The 16,945-nt window shown below is 36.2% G+C and overlaps 2 protein-coding genes across 6 annotated transcripts; one reads left to right on the plus strand and one right to left on the minus strand.

Annotated features, from left to right (window-relative positions):
• The first annotated feature begins 59 nt into the window (after positions 1 to 59).
• LOC110640488 (OVARIAN TUMOR DOMAIN-containing deubiquitinating enzyme 4) lies at positions 60 to 6,725 on the plus strand. Of its 4 annotated transcripts, XM_021791808.2 has the most exons (7): positions 60 to 196; positions 551 to 617; positions 2,740 to 2,861; positions 4,694 to 4,734; positions 4,966 to 5,064; positions 5,609 to 5,773; positions 6,302 to 6,725. In XM_021791808.2, the coding sequence occupies exons 1-7, from the start codon at positions 194 to 196 to the stop codon at positions 6,315 to 6,317; spliced, it is 513 nt and encodes a 170-aa protein (XP_021647500.1). In that variant the 5' UTR covers positions 60 to 193; the 3' UTR covers positions 6,318 to 6,725. The 4 variants fall into 4 exon arrangements, with proteins under 4 accessions (XP_021647500.1, XP_058005598.1, XP_058005597.1 ...); XM_058149614.1 differs by lacking the exons at positions 60 to 196; positions 551 to 617 and adding an exon at positions 2,107 to 2,223; XM_021791809.2 differs by lacking the exons at positions 60 to 196; positions 551 to 617 and adding an exon at positions 2,475 to 2,541.
• Positions 6,726 to 8,188: 1,463 nt separating this feature from the next.
• LOC110640485 (uncharacterized) lies at positions 8,189 to 16,182 on the minus strand. Of its 2 annotated transcripts, none has more exons than XM_058149610.1 (9): positions 15,859 to 16,182; positions 14,406 to 15,166; positions 12,703 to 13,925; positions 12,215 to 12,476; positions 11,900 to 12,106; positions 10,485 to 10,658; positions 9,220 to 9,414; positions 8,962 to 9,075; positions 8,189 to 8,764 (listed from the first exon to the last, which is right to left on the minus strand). In XM_058149610.1, exons 2-9 carry the CDS (start codon positions 15,090 to 15,092, stop codon positions 8,438 to 8,440), a joined length of 3,189 nt encoding a protein of 1,062 aa, XP_058005593.1. In that variant the 5' UTR covers positions 15,093 to 15,166; positions 15,859 to 16,182; the 3' UTR covers positions 8,189 to 8,437. The 2 variants fall into 2 exon arrangements, with proteins under 2 accessions (XP_058005593.1, XP_058005594.1); XM_058149611.1 differs by lacking the exon at positions 15,859 to 16,182 and adding an exon at positions 15,734 to 15,854.
• Between the last annotated feature and the right edge of the window lie 763 nt (positions 16,183 to 16,945).

Below are 16,945 nucleotides of genomic sequence, written 5' to 3' on the forward strand. Positions count from 1 at the left end.
TTTCTTTGTATGGTTTGCCCGGTGAGTTGCATTGATGCGGTAGAAATGCGCTTTTATAGCGCAAACAAAAATGAACCAACGACCAAAGCTTCTTCTTCAATCTTCTGACAAGTATATGCAATTTTCTGAAGAGTCTCTTGGAAGGTGTACAAGGTCAACACTGAATGGACAATCTTCCTGAGCAATTCTTAAAATGGTAGGTGGAGCTTTCTTGGCAAGCCACTTGACCCATATCATAATCTTGCAATTAAACTAAAAAAAATCGAGAGAATATTCTCTAATTAGTATTTAAATATAACGATGTGGGCCGGAAAGATTTGTTATAATTGATCTCATGTATTGAATCTTGGAAATATTTTGTACTCCAGTGTATATACATCAAATCAAAATAAATTTAATAAATTATAATTTTAAGTAAATTTTATTATGATTTTAAATAGGAAAGATTATTAATTACATAATATAAATTTAATATTTATTAAACTGTCTAGTGTATCATTTTAATTTTGATTCGACTGCGATTGAATGTTAAATCTTCACTGATGTTCAGATTCGCTCTGAAAATCATGGATATCACAAAGAGCTTGAGTTTCCTACTTATGATGACCAAGTAAAAGGTATATGTAATTTTATTTTATTTTATTTTTTTATCCCATTGCAATTTTAACCTCTTGTATGTTGAGAGGTGCTTGCTGCAAATTTTCAACCTCAATCTCCCAGAAACACCACCCAACTCACTCAAATAGCTCTAAAATCTGATCATCACCCTTATCAGAGTTTTCATTCTTCTCATCTGAACTCTCTTCTTGCTTTTCTATATTCGTCTCTGTTCCTCCTTTTCTTAATTAGCTGTCATGGATTTTTTTATCTACTCCTTAGCACTATCTTCTTTCTTTTCCATCTTCTCCTTTGTCGTCCTTCCTTCTCTGGTAGCTTCCTTGCTCTGTGTCTCCACCTTTGCACCATCTTTTTTCTTTGCTTTCCTTTCCTTTTTCCTTCCTTCCCTATTTTCTTCCTTGACAACACCAAAATCTCTAGTGCCTTTCCCTTCTCTCCTTTCTTCGTTCCCTTCTCTACTGCATCTTTTTACGTGCCTTTCGTAACTTTTGCATCCTTCTCTAGCTCTTGCTGATACAGATATTGGACAGATATATTCCTTAATTTCATTACGATCAAGGTTTTGGGATTCTGTTTTTTGACCTGCTTCCTGAACAACTGCTAATGCTGATTCATGGCTTCTTTTATTACTGTTCATGTCCATTATAATCTCCTTTTCATTGGCATTTCCCCATTCTGTCAATCTAGAGATGAAGAAATTCGGGCAGGAAATGGCATGGAGCAAGGCCCAGTCTAGATATGGCACTTAATGGATCACTGTGGGGAAATTGTTTACAGCTTCATCAAACTTTCCTGGCAGGAATTCTGCAACTTGGACGAGTTCATCAATCTTGTCAAACGCATATCTTGATGGAGGAAAAATGGCCACCACCACGGATTCCAGGGCAAAAATCTGATCATCGAAGAAGGAGAAGATTATCAATAGCTGATATTCCAGGGCATATACAAGGGGGCAGGCTGGTGAGGCTAACCTGGCAATAATGATATTTATTTTGAAAATTAATATTTAAATAGAAATTTTAATAATATATAAACATTAATAAATAAAAAAAACAGATATACCGTGATTGCCTTCTATGCCAGTTTCTTTCTTGGCTCCCCTTGCCTCGGACTGTAATGAAAACGATAAAACCTACCTGCCCGTCGCCATTCCAAACTGAGAAATGGTGTAGTCATTCGCCTTTGAAGCCACATAGGGACGACGGAATCCTTCAAATACCTGTAGCTATGTTCAAGTACTCCTAATTACGGCACGCGCTCACAGTATTCCGTTTGCTCAATTCAACTCGTCCATGCCTCTTGGATCAACCACCCACAGTGCGAACCCCAAAAAGCCATAAGGCATCAAATTCCGATTCCCAGATTCTCTCTATCATACTCCACCAGCTCAAAAAAAAAAAAAAAAAACAACAGAGAACAAGGTTCCCTTGTATGGTTTCTTTTGTTACTTATCTGGATGCCATGCTCTAGCCATCTAGCCCATTTTCAGGTAACTCATCTCTCCTCTTGCCTTTATCGATTCTAATGAAATTTTCGACATAGCTCCTTAGTGGTTCCGCTGCTTTTCTATTCGGGAAATGCCAAAATCTGATTCAACTGCGCTTGGTAATGACTCGGTTCAATTTCAAAAAATTTGTATGTGTTTTTGGGTTATTTTTGTGTTAGTGGTTGTTTTTTCTCAAAAGAAAACGAATCGGATTTCTGGGTACCCAAATTGATACCTTGCTTATTAAATTTGGTTTCAGTTCCTTTCTTTACTTGCCGTATATGATTTCCTTCTTTTACGTAGCTTAGTGCTATAGCTTTCTTTCTTTGCTCATATATGGTGATGGGGTTTGTTAGTTTCAGTTTTTTTTTTTTTTTTTTTTTTTTATATTTGCCCTGAGGATAGGGTTTGGTAATTTGATATGGATTATGGCTTGGGTTTGTGTTCGTTTCAGCTTTAATTTTAATTAACTTTGCTTGGATTTTGTGGAATTGTAATTAGAATACCCTTTTGAAGATGCTAAATAGAATTTTTATTTTTATTTTTTACTTTTACTTTTACTTTTATTTTTATATTTTTGAAGTATCTCCAATTTAACGAACGGATTGGCATATTTTCAAATTCGGATGGCGCAGGGGTACCTGGAGATGGAAGGTGTTTGTTTCGGTCTGTGGTTCATGGAGCTTGTCTCAGGTCAGGGAAACCATCTCCATGTGAGAGCCTTGAAAAAGAACTAGCAGACGAGCTACGAGCTAAGGTACAAAATAGACCCAATTTTTAGTCTTTTAAATGTTGAAGATTGCTGTTTTATTTTGGCATGTTTGATGTTTCAATTCTATTTAGCTTTATTCTCTTTGTTGTTTGAACAGCTTAAATATGATTTCTGGAGAAATATTTGTTTCAAATTCATGAATCCATTATGATTTATGCCAACTATTGTGGAAGTTGTACATATATATTCATGAGCTCATTGCAATGCAAGTAGTCAGGAGAGAGAAAATTGATTTGAATTTCTGTTTTGTTTTTCATTTCCAATTTTCTGTGTCGATATATGAGTTTCGTGGCTTTGTGGTCAATTACTTTCTTTTGGTGCTCATGCATCTAAACAGAATTTGAATGCTACAGTCTAATGATTTATGTTTTTTGGGACCCTGCCGTAGGCTTAGCGGTCCACTGCATCAAGCCTAAGTACTTGGGATTCTTGAAGTCCTAGATTCATTTCCTTATGTCGTTGACTGCCTTGAAACTTATGATGAAGAGGGTTGTTCATTTTGGTGGATGGGGATTGGGTAGGGGGAGGATGGTCCCCTATTGTTTAGCCCAGACCCATATGTCTTACATTGGATAAAAAATGCACTTATGCATGTGCAATAGCCTTTTTTTACACCGAGTTATAATATAATTTCTAGGGTTTGCCATTATTTACAAGTTAGTTTTGCTACTTTGAAAATTAGATTAGTTAGTCTTTGTGGTTTAATTCCATCAAACTATAAGATCCCTCAGCCCAATTTTTTTCGATATATTCTGTTAGTCAAGGCATAAAAGAGTAGTCAAATGAGAGAGAGAATTTTTTATTCCCATAGTACCCCTAAATACTAATTAATACATAGATTCTTCCCTCCTCTTGGCAGTCTCTCTCTCTCTCTCTCTCTCTTGCCCAACTGAATTTCTGCACCACTATCTTTGCCATGCTAAAGTCTGAAAGTTTTACCATCAAGATCCATAACTCCATTTGTACCAAATTCTCCACGGTTCCCCATTGCAACTTCACCAGGCCAAAGCTGCAAATTTTCTTTACCTTTAACCTTACCATGTTTCCTACATTATACTCATCTGAATACAAGTTTCGAAAGCATCATTTGCAATAAAATTAGAATCTGTATCGCAATTGAGAAGCAAAATTGGAGCCGTGAGCTTCTGAAATCTATATGATGGAGTGATTGTCAACTCAGTTTAACTGATAAATGGGAGGGGTGGAGGGCCAATGTTCAAGAGATAGAGGAGGGAAGAGGGATGCTTGTATTGCCTATCAATTTCACTTTCATATCACAAGCCAGAGGAGGGCAGCAGAGCTGTGGAGGAGGAGGGGAGCAGTGTGGCAGCAAAGATGAGAGGAGGAGGCAAGCTAGTTGGTGGTGGGTGGTGGCGAGGTTGGAGAGGCCATTAGTGAGGAGTTGGGCAATCAAATTCGAGTAGAAAGGGAGGGGCAGTTGCTTAGCTGGTGGGTGGGGTTGCTGGGTTCATGAGGGAGGGGATTGTTGGGGTTTCTGTGTTCGTGAGGGTGAGGATGGATTGCTGAGTTTATGAGGGAGAGGGAGGGGTTTGGTTTCACGAGGGAGAGGAAGGGGAAGAGAGTTGAATGAGGGTAATTTGGTATTTTCACTTACCATTAATGGCTAAATTGACAAAAGGATTAATTCATTAACAGAACTGAATCATAGGGACTAGCAAATCTAATTTTCAAAATAGGCGGCATGATTCATGAATAATGACAAACCCTGGGGACTAAATAGTAATTCACCCTTCTTTTTGTTGTTTAATGTCATAGTATTTTGACTTCTTTACTGAAAAGCCTAATGGTTTGATCAGGTAGTAGATGAATTTATTAAGAGGCGCAGGGACACTGAATGGTAAGTTTGCTTGAGGATCCTTGGCTTTGATTTCTATTTTGTATGCCTTTAGTTGATGGGATTGTAAAATCATCGACTAATAGATTAGGCAGCATAGCTGCCTTTATGCACAAATAAAAATAGAGAAGTTTGGCTGTTTAAGTTTGGTGTATTTGTCAGTCAATGGGTCTCTATGACTATCTACCTAAGCATTCTACAGTAAACAATTAAAAATGTTTGTGCATTTGGCAGGTTTCTTGAAGATGATTTTGACACCTATGTTGGACAGATGAGACAGCCCCATGTTTGGGGAGGGGAGCCTGAGCTGCTTATGTCCACACACGTTCTAAAGTAAGTTGCTCCTTATCTACTCTTTCAGAAAGTTTCTGTTGTTCACTTTCTAAGTATATCTGTTTGCAAATTCAAATTTTATGCAATTGCAATTAGTTTCGCTGTGGTGTGGATTTTAAAAGCTTAATTGCCTTCAAAGTGAAATGGTCCTTGGTAGATTTACCTGTTCAAAATCTGTACTAGTAATTATTACAAACAAAATTTCTTTTGAAATTGGAAAAAAAATGGGTGACCTAGTGCACGAAGCATTTCACACTTGTGGGCTCTGTGGATGGTTAATGTATGTAGCCTTTTCCCCTCCTTTGCAGTGAAATCGGGAATTTAAGTTAATTTGTTTTACTTAAAACTGGATAAAAAAAAAAAGCCACATTCTTTTTGAAACTCTATGAGATATGCGAAATTACATTTAATCTTAGTTTCTTGTTATCTTCTGGGAGCCTATCAATACTCTCATTGTCAATATCAATATTTTGATAGGGCTGGTTTAGTTATAATTCATGAAAATATTCTCATTGTTATATAATCACATAATCTTCTTTTCTAGGGTGCCAATCACAGTATATATGCGGGACAGATATTCTGGTAGCCTCAAAATTATAGCTGAATATGGTCAAGAGTATGGCAAGGAAAATCCCATCTGTGTACTGTATCATGGGTATGGACACTATGATGCATTGCAGACTCAGATTACTGGTTCGCAATCCAAGCGGTAAGATCCCTTCCTTTTTTTTTTTTTCGTGTTCTTTGGGCAAGTAATGCTAAGCTCCTATTATGTTACCTACTCATCCCATATTATGTTGCCTACTCATCCCACTTCTTGTGTCGTAAATACCATTGTTTTATCATTACCTATTTACACTCAATTCATCCTGCATAGGATTGTGAGGTGGATAATTAAGAGATTTATACACCAGGTAAGTCTAGTTGGAGAAAACGTTTGAGTGCATTAATAGAGTTTAGCTGGGCTGGGATCTATACTGGTTAATGGTTTAGTTTAAATGCAGCATGCAATGCTTAGGAAAGGCAGAGCAGATTCTTGTGTAACCTAGATGATGTGCAATTCCTGGGTGCCAGTAACTAATTTGATAGATTTTTTTTTATCTTTCATGTGCCATTTTTATGGCGAGTCTTGATCCATATGTAGCTGTTAGTAAACTGGATAAATATTTGACAGATTGCTAGCGAATTGCAAGAAATAACTTTGGTTAATGGAACTATTTCTTTGGTTTCCTGGCAGGTGCAAGAAAAGATGAACAAATTGTTTCTTTGTTAACAACGCAGAACGTAATCCAATGTGCTGTAAAATTTCTGGTTGTGTCTGAAGATTTACCTTATTCCTTCATGGATTTGAATTATTCAATTCTACTCCAAATGTAAAAAAGTTGATGAACTGACTAGATGGATGTCAATAAATAAATGTCCTTTACTCAGAAAATTCGAATGGATAAGATAATTGTCCATTTGAGATTCTGTCATGACCCTGTAACCTGTACGGCTGAATTCTTGAACCTTATGCTGGACCTAAGTCGATTGGTGATGGATATGTAACGCTTGAGCCGAGGACAGGGACTTAGTCTAGCTAAAATAAGTCTTGCTAAAATTTCCATTGGCGTATGGATTCATCTATAAAATTCTTGAAAATGTTATCTATTTTCTTTTCATTCTGTCTTCCCAAACAAGAACACTTTTTTATTTTTCATCTATCCGGGTAAAGAAAATAGTAACTAGAATTTTCCTTCCTCTCTAAAGAAATTCCCAAACACTGTTTGGAGAACTTAGTCACAGAATGGCACTAAACAAGAGCGGCCTCAGTAATTTATTATTAGTTGCTAATCAGGTAAATGTCACTTAAACCCCAAGATCACTTGCTAATTCTATTGACCTTATTTTAGCCAAAGCCTCAGTTTTTTATACCTTATCAAAACCCTGAAACAATCAACTTCCCATCAACGTTAAACAGATGAAGCTTGAAAATATTAATAGAACTCTTCACAATTTGATGCTCAAACTCATTTGGTAGCCTTCTTCTTCACTCTCCAAAACTGTAGGTAATAATATTAACCCTCGCTAGAATTGAATATTGATCCACAGGAATAACCTTCAACGCAATATACCATTAAATTGGTCTTCTTTGTTTTAATCCCTTATATATTGAGTTCAGGATGATGTGAGTAATCAGCTTGGAAACTACAAAAAAAAAAAAAAAAAAAAGAACTTTCTTCTGATTTCAGGTTTTGGTTATTTTCTTAACTTCTTTTGATTCGGATTTTGGCGTGTCTCTACTCTGGTCACCAAGAAACTTGTCTTTTCCTCTTCTTGGTCCACCAGAAATATCTCTCTCTCTCTCTCTCTCTCTCTCCTTCTACCGTGGAAAAGATTAAAGCCACTGCTGGTGACCCCTTCATGGAATTGATAGTTGAAATTTTCAATGATACTGTAAGGCCTACACCTGAATCATTATGGCCTTCACCATCAAGACCTTTTACTGTACTTTCCTGTCCTCTGGAGACCCATGTCTGGATTTCTTCTTCCGTGTTGTTCCTGAATCCTGATACACCAGCTCAATCTTTATTCCGCAGATTACAGTCAGCATGGGAGCAGGCATGCCCTGACAACTCTCAAATTAGTCTGCAACTTGGAAGATGTTAAAGAGGGACTCGAAAGTTAAATAGAGAGGGTTTACAGGGCAACTTTTTGGCTACATAAAAATCACCTAAAAACTCTTTATCAGTCAATGCTACTTTTATCAGATCTTAAAAGTCTGAATTCTGGCAGGCTCAGAGAGCTCAGCTTTGCTGCAAAATGGTGTCCCTCTCTATGTTCCTCATATGATCGCTCTACTCACCATTGTGAGAGCATAGTCCCAGTTGGAGCAAAAAAAAAAAAAAAAAAAATCATCGCTTTGTAACATACAGGAAAAAAAAGAAAAAAAAAAAACACAACTATTATTCCTAACACCAATTTTCTGATAAACATAACATTTCCGTCCCTTGAGCTCTTGCTGCTTAGCTAACTTTCTAGGGGAAGGTGGGGAAAGGGGTTTGTACCTTTGACTGCCTAAGCAAGAAGGTATCAACCTATATTAATATATTCCTATCGAATAGGGTATAGAAAATATACACCATTTATAATTTTAATCAGTCCAAGTAAAGTTCTATTTAGGAGCACCATAATCACGAAATTCTGTCACATGAAAACTCTCCAAGTGTACATTAATCTCTGTTTCAATTCTTATGGAATCAAATATTTACAGCTCAGAACATTAATAAATCAACCAGCCTGCAAAAATTTTATGTTTCTATGTACATACTATACGGCAAGCAAGGACAGGGACAAAGAGGGAGGATGAGACTGAGGCAGGAAATGAACAAAGCTATTCACCATCCTTCCATACTTGTCGAAGGAGTTGATATCTGACAACTTTCCGGCCTCCATTACTTTTCGGCATCCAATTTGATGCTGTTGGAGCACAAGTCCTGTAATTGTCAATGATGATAGAAGTCAAAGGTGAATCCAACTCATCAAGTTCATCATCACTAGTGTAAGATTTTCTAAGCACTGCTGATCCACTTCTTTCCATTGTTTGATTTTCCACCTCTCCTATAATGTTTGTTAGTGAAGCTGCTGGAGGTGGTGAATATATTGTAGAAGTGGCCATGCATGGAAAGCTTATCGACTCCTTCCCATCCTCAGCAAGGTCCTAAATCAAGAGAAGACAATATTATGTGATGCATTTTTGCATATCATTGCTGCTAGTTGTACTAGTTGGTCATCAAAATGCCTGATCACACAGACTGAATAATTCCCATAAAATATGAAGAAAATACTGTGCAGAACATTTAACAAACAGGGAAGGAAATAATTTTTAGAAAAGTGTAATCTTAGGAATGGACTAACCTCAGAATCCAGGGAGTTGAAAATTGCCTCTGGGATAGGGTCCGGGTTGAATTCATCTGGGACAAAATTGTTAAGAACCCTCTCGATGATCGGTGCACCAAATATAGGACATACCTTCAAATGATAATATTTAAACAGAGAACAAGGGAAATGTCATCGTGGGTAAATATTAAAAAGTAAATGAGAGGAACATATATCTACAGGCATGTATCTGAGTGGGGAGAAAAAAAAAGGGAAAAACTTAGTTCGGTATTTTACCTCTTTTCTTGTTGACCTATCTGCAAGCATTTCAAATGGAAGCATCATGAGGTCACTCAATGCGTTAAGGAGGTGGAAAGCCTTGAATGAAGTCTCACATTCTATCTTGTTGCTATCATGTTCATTCAAATCTTCCAGAGAGTCATTATCATCAATTCCAAATAAATCTGTGAGCCATCTAGACCAGTTTCCTACCTGTTTGGCATGAAGACAAACAAGATCCTTAGATCAAGAGAAACTAAGAGAGCCAATCTTCTCATAATTAACACCACAAATAGAATTCTCTTCGTCATCATAATCACTTCCAGAGAATCTAGTAGGTATTTCAAGAACATCTTCTTCCCATTTTCATCTCCTTTTCCAATTCCCTTTTCTTTATTTAAAGATTCTTGAATTAACTCATAAGCCCCGACATATTCATAAAAGCTAACAGCATATGACAAACGTAATAAAACTTGTGAGACTGAGCCAGGATCAAAATTAGAAAGTATGCATAATCAAGTACAATTTTAGCAGGCTTCTTACTTATAGCCCATTTGATTTCAGTTCCTTATTGTTTCTTCAGCACATTATCTAGAGAGGTCAATCTAAAACTGGCCTAAAGATTATGGTACTAATCATTTGATCATTCATCCTTGAAGAAGCTGATGCAGAAAATTTTCCACCTCAGCCTAAAGGAAGGAAGCAGAGAAATTGGCTGGTATACACCAGAAGGGACAAAAAGAATTTGGAGGATAAGACAGGGAATCTCAGCACAAGTTTGTTAGAGGGAATCTCAGCACCAAAGGACCAGCGCACCACCAGTTTGTTGGAGGGAATTTCGGCAGCCATATGACAACAACAACAACAACAACAACAACAACACGAAGAAATATATAGGGTAGAAGAGAATAGAGAGAGGATCATGAGAATTGTATTTCTTTCTTGCTTGTAATAGTTTGGGGCAGTAGAGTGCTGCTGGGGTGTATGTGGGACATTCTTATATCTTGTAATCAGGAAACCTGGAATTTTCTCTGTTTTATAAATAAATTCCTCTCTTAATTTCTCAACTTGCTTGATTCTTTACTCTATCAGAAGCACAAAAGTATAAAACAGTTATCCAAAAGAACTCTTCCTTACTAGTCAATAAGATCAATTATGCAGAATTAACTCATTTGACAAATTTCTCTGCAGTGACTTCCTTGAAAATATTTTCTGGGCCTCTAGGCAGATAGCTTGTTAATTGGAAACCGGTTTTAATAACATAGCAAGTGTTTATTACTCACAGCATTTTTCAATTGTACGCCAGCCCCAAAGGTTGATTTTCCAGCTGGTATTGGTAGCACCTTTGGATCACTAATGGGGTCAGAAACAGGATCTGTTGGCATCTCATCTGCTGATTCACGAAGAATGGCATTGAACATGCCCACATCTAATCTACCCACCAGCTGCTCCATTATCTAGAAACAGAATTGAAAAATGTCACATTTCTATCAGAATTTGTAAGTATATTATCAAAGAGTTACAAATGAGCGCAGCATGTGAAAATTGGCCCAAAGGTGGAAACTTAACAGTCAAAGTCCATCTATGGTAAGCATTTGTAAAAATCAATGGTTCAATATGCTACATTCTCATAGAAAAGGAATAAAAATGTAGCTAGTTCTGAGCAATAGATAAATGTGATGGCTTTTCTCATAGGAAATAGATCAAGATCTCATCTTTTTTATAGATGGTAGCACAGTACATTTTCTTATGGGAAATACACTTTTGAGATAATTTATGAATGGAAGTTCCAATCAAATGTTGTTGCTGTGGAATAGATCTATAAGCAGCCTTTTTATATAGGAGATAGATCAAAAGCCCAACTTCTGCATAACAAAGAGATCACTTTTCTGGTAGGAAATAAACTAAAAATAAAGATCTGAGAAGATTCCTAACTGAAGAATGTTGGTTCTTTGAATATGTAGTATACTGAACGATAGTGGATACATCAGAAAATGTGTTCTCTTCAAAGCAAGAAAAAAAATTAAAAATGGAATTACAGGACAGTGGCAAGGTTTATAGCAAGCATCCATTCCTAACCATTCAGCACATGATTGTTAATTTTGAATCTCTCATCACATAAATTGAACAAGGCAATATTTCTAACTCAATCCTGGTATAGTAGAATGATAGCAAACATATGAACACAACTTTTAGATGGATGAAAAGAATAAGGGGTATCCCAGAGAGTGAGGCCTCCCACATTGTTTGGCAATGTACTTTTCCGCTTAATTTGCAAGGAGTTCGATTTTGTAATTTAACCTGTGACCTCGAAGTCAAAATGGAGGAGCATTACCATTAAATCAAGGCTCATTGTCGATGGACAAAAAAATAGTGTTAAAAGAAAAAGCTTAATTCAAGGACTTGGATCATTCTTAGCCAAAGATTGAACAGTTCCTCTGTTGAGATCTGGACATGATTGCATTTCCACACTCGAAGAGTAATATGCAAATGATACAATAGCACAAACTCAAATTTACCTTTTACGCACTCTTTAAATCTTTCAGATGAACACATGATTGAGAGAATTAGAACAAGTACAGTGCAAATGACAAGATACATATATTCCACTTGAAAAGGAAAAGCAGCTACTCAAGAAAGGAAATTTTACACTCTAATATATGTATTGTGGACGGAAATTGCAATACATAAAACATACCAATCTAGCCAGCACAGGCAAGCAACCACATTCTTGCCCCGCAGCTCGAATAGGGCACAGCCTTTCAAATGCATCCTTAAAAGCTTTCTTCCATAGATCAACAGCAAAATTACCTTGTTCTTGGACACCTAATCCATGCCCCCTAGCATGTGTCTTCTTCGAATTTGAGCCCTTCACTGCTGTGGGCTGCATATGAGGAGTCAGAGTCTGGAGTACATGCAACAGAAACCAATGTAAGCACATTTCAATTTTTATATTAAAACTTTCAGAATCAAGGAATTTAGCGGCATAAACCATAAAGAAGTATGATCTGACCTGCCACCAAACTGACTCAACAATTCGTGAGAAAATCCAAGCTTCAACCCTTTCCAATGCTACTATAAATGTTTGAGGTTCCTCCCACTCATCAGAACTTTTTGATTTATCAGTTTCCCCATCTTCACAAGGAGAGGCCTCTTGCCTGCCCTTTTGACCCCCATTTGTATTGACGGAAGGTGCTACTGCAAGTTGCAATTTCTCAACAACCTGACTTACAATTGCTCTCAGCACAATTGAATTTGACAGCCAAAAAGTTAACCTGGTTAAAGGGGCTAGAATTTTCAATAAGTTATTCCACAATCCTTGCATGAGTGAGTATTATCACCACAGAAAAATAAAGTTCAAGTGTCCTAGTTACCAGCAAGTCTGCTTTTAATTTTGTAAACTAGGATCTGCATTTGTTCATGATTGTAAATTTGTGAACTATATCTGATAAACTTAATGGCTTGGTTCCAGAGTTAGATGAAACTGGTATTAGTACATACCTTGGAACTTCATTTCCACATGCTTTAGAAGTCAAAACTAATCCTGAGATGATAGCTCTAGCTGCACTTGCCCTTGAAGCCAGTGAACTTGCCTTGCAAGCACGAAGATAGAACCTGGAAATGTGCCTAGCTGGAGCATGAACTTTATTTGCAGAACTCCCATGCTCAGCAACAACTGAGTAAAGGCCAACCTCAAGAACAGCAGCTTCCACCAGCTCTTCCTTGAGCATTTCAACTTTGGACTCCAATTCAACTTTGAATCCAGAAAAGCTGCTATCTGTTTGTTCTCTTTCACTTAGTGCACAACTAGAATCAACTTTGGGAATGTCTCCAGAAACATCAATTTCCTTTGCCTTCTCAATAAGCTGAAGGTTTTTCGTAGAGTTTCCATGCCCGGCAACAGCTGGGTAAAGACCAATCTCTTTAGCAGCAGCTTCACTTAACTCTTTCTCAAGCATTTCAACTTCAGATTTCAATTGGACTTTGTTGTCAGAATGGTTGTTTGCTATCTTTTGTTTTTCACTTGATTTGTAATTTAAACCACCTTTGTGAAAATTTTCAGGAACATCATTTTTCTTTGCATTCTTCATAAACTCGATATTGTTGTAGGGTTCATCACTTTCAGCTACATCAAACTGTAGTTGAACAGATTTCAGAAGCTTGAATTTATCTCTGCGTGTATCAGCCTGCACTTCATTTGACATCCTGTTGGATGCAGGGGTATTACTTCTTAAATTGGCTTGCCTTTTCATAGCTTCTTGAGGTAATTTACCAACAAATTGTTCCACCTCTAATGCATGGTTCTTTGACACCATAAACTCCTCATCCCGTGCATTATCTTCCTGCTCCTTTTTCAGTTTATCTTCCATAAGACCATCATGTAAATTACTAGTTTTAGCCACCTCTTGTTCATTTTTATCATCATTCCAACCTTTTCTGTCAGCCTCATGATTGGTTTGAGACACACGAAGACCTGCATGGTTTGAGTTCTTACCCACCTGAGTATAATTATTGGGCAACACAACTTTGGCCCCAAGATCATTTACACAATTCTGCAAATTAGACGATAAGATTTTTGATGATGGAGTGGATGAAGCTCCATTCAGATGTTTGAAATCTTCAGCTATGGAATTAACCTCCGGGTTTGAAGGTGCCACACCTGAGGGCAGAGTAGGTTCCCCATGGACCCTCCTTGTGTCATTGTTTACTGATCCTGGTAAATTCTGCAGTTCAAGGGCAACTCACCATTAAACTCTACACAGAAATACCAAAACTTCATGGGGACAATTATTGTTGTCTTCTGTCTGATACAATCCTACAGATAAGAGACATACTTCACAAGTATGGAAAATTTTGAAATATTTGCACGGAATCAACATCAAATTAATCAGTAAAAAACTCCACGAATGAATATGAAAGAAAAAAAAAAACCAAATCTTTGATTGCAAGGAGTTCAGGCTATTACTTTTGAATTTGTAGGCATAGTTGGAATACTTCTATTGGGTTGCTTATCAATCCATATACTACGTTGAATTAAAGTCGTAAAGCTGAATTCCCTAAAGTGGAGTTCTAATCCAATCCAATTTATGTTACAAAACACAAGATCTTAAATTTTCGAGTCACATCTGCTCAATGCTCAACAGTAAATAGCAATTTGTTGGAGAGAGGATCAAAGTATGGAATAACTATAATGAAAAGTGTACCTTTTCATCCCGAGCAGGTGAACCTTTGCTAGGCTCAAAAGCAAAGGAGGAAACAGTCCTTGATGAATGTGAGGAAAAATTATCATCAATATCATCATCAGTGAATGATGCTATCTCACTTTCCTCATCATTCCCTTCATTTATCACTTCTGAAAAAGATTCACTTCCATCATTGTCCAGTGACACTTCTTGAGACAAGCTAGAGTTATCTCTATCAAATGGTTGGATATTAGCATAAAGAATTGGCTGCGCTGTACTCTTAGAACTCTTCTTGAAGTTGATCGGAGTGCTTATGGTTATGCTATCTTTGATGATTCCATAGTCTGCAACGTTTATACCAGCTGATCCCAAGAGTTGGCCTTTCGATGCCCTGTCTTTTCGAAGATCATACAAGCTTAACTCTAAGTAGTTCTTCTGAAAACTGTCACAAGCAGTGCTTTTTCTGGATGTTTCCTTGTAAAGCGTAACCGGAAGCATGAAAGTCTCACCAAATTCAACTTTCCCATCTCCAACATTGGAAGTGAAAGACCCAGAACTCTTATCACCATTCTTCCATTGAAGTAATACAGATTCCACAGATTTCATATATTGGGATGGGGCCCAAGGCTTGATTTCTTGTATGTGAATGAGGTAATCAACCTGCAATGAAGTGCCTTTTCTGTTCTTTGATCTTAGACCAAGAACCATTTTTATAAGAAATCCTGGCTTTGCTCTTGTTGGGGTCTGATCAATCAAGAAGAATGCTACTAAATTGATCGAACCTTAAAAAAAAAATCAGAAGTCAATGCAGAAACAATCAGGGAATGACAATATCAAAATGTGCATATATTATGATGCAGAACACAAATTTAATTTGAAAGATGTAAATAGGGAGAGAGACGTGGCCAGGCCTTCAGATACAAATTAATAGCAATATTTCTGAGTATGACTTATCCCGGTTATGCATTGCATTAGCTTAAAATTTTTTTTTTTTTTTAAAAAAAAGGCAAATCAAACCTTAGAATGTATTTTATTAAAGAAGGTAAACCACTTGGAAGTCTTGAACTGATTTTATCACAGTTTATTAAAGAAAAAATGCAATCAATTCAAGCAAGTGGGAAATGAAAACATACAATTAACATTTAAAGAAGGCTATGGATCAAAACAAATACTACATCTCACTTTAAAATAAGTTTCACAAGCAGATAATCCAAGAGGAGTGCAGGAAGAGACAAACTACACACTTCAGCAAAGCATTAAAATAATAATCATATTCAAATTCTATAAACCATCAGATCCAGATAGGACCAACAACCAAAAACAAAACAACTGAGGTAAAAAACACAAACCCAAAATGGAAGCTTCCTCAATCAATGCAATGCAACCAGCAAAATCCTCATCCAAGAAACTAAAAAGACCTTAAAAAAAAAAAGCATTTTATCCAATCAAATTCAAAATTACTCAAGTGGGTTACCTGAAGAAAGACGGTTGTGTAAATGAAAGGAATCAATAACAGAAGAGAATGTCAGTACAGAAGACAATGAGAAGCTAAAGCTAAGAATAATAATAAAAATGATATCTTTGTGTTGATTGTGCAGTGTTTGTCAGAGAATACGTAGGGGATGATGAGACTGAGTTGAGTTTTCCTTTTCATTTTGTTTGAATATTAGTTGGTGAGTCAAGTGGGAAAGCTGCGAATGAAAAATGAAAAATCTTGAAATGGAAAAACCAAGAAAAAGAAAATGGATTGCAACACTAGGAATTGTGAAAACGCATGTCCAACCAACCCGCCTGAAACCGCGTTAAGCAATGTTATATATATATATATATATATTATCAGATTTTTTTTTCCCCACACGCACACCCGCGTTTCCGCATGACAATTGTAACCTGTCTTTTTTTTTTTTTTTTAATAGGTACCGAGCTGAGAATGTGACTCCAGGTTTACTATACCTTTGTCACTTGATCAAAGTCAGGCCGACTTATAATTTATTTTCATTCTTATATAATTTATATATATAAATATTTCACAATAAGTGTAAAATTCAGAAATTAAATAAATCATAATTAAAATTATAATAATTTTAATAAATTTTTATTTTTATATAATTTATAAGCACATTTTACATGTGAGATCTAAAATGATTTTTTTTAATTGAAATTTAATTAAAGTCAAATTTATATATTTAATTTGATGGAGGACAAAATCTACCTACTGCATGACATATTATATTAAAAGATTTTTTTTTTCATTTTAATTTAGATGCCAGATTAATTGCAGTATTTCATCTAATGATTATATGTTTATTTATATTGTTTCATATCAAAAAATTGAAAAGTGTGAATAATTAGATCCTGACTTGGAAGAGAAACACTCAATGTTCAACCTTCTAATCTAATGGCTACTCATGCTTTTGCTAGAAAGAAAGAAAGAAAGAAAATTTTCATTTCTCATTATCACCATGAGGACATTAGGTAATTAATGTAATGATCACCATCTAATATTTTGGAGGATAAATTAATTTGTTAATTATTTTATTTTAATTATTATATTTTAATTT

This window comes from Hevea brasiliensis, chromosome 7 (assembly GCF_030052815.1).
Source record: "Hevea brasiliensis isolate MT/VB/25A 57/8 chromosome 7, ASM3005281v1, whole genome shotgun sequence".
Lineage (NCBI taxonomy): Eukaryota > Viridiplantae > Streptophyta > Magnoliopsida > Malpighiales > Euphorbiaceae > Hevea > Hevea brasiliensis.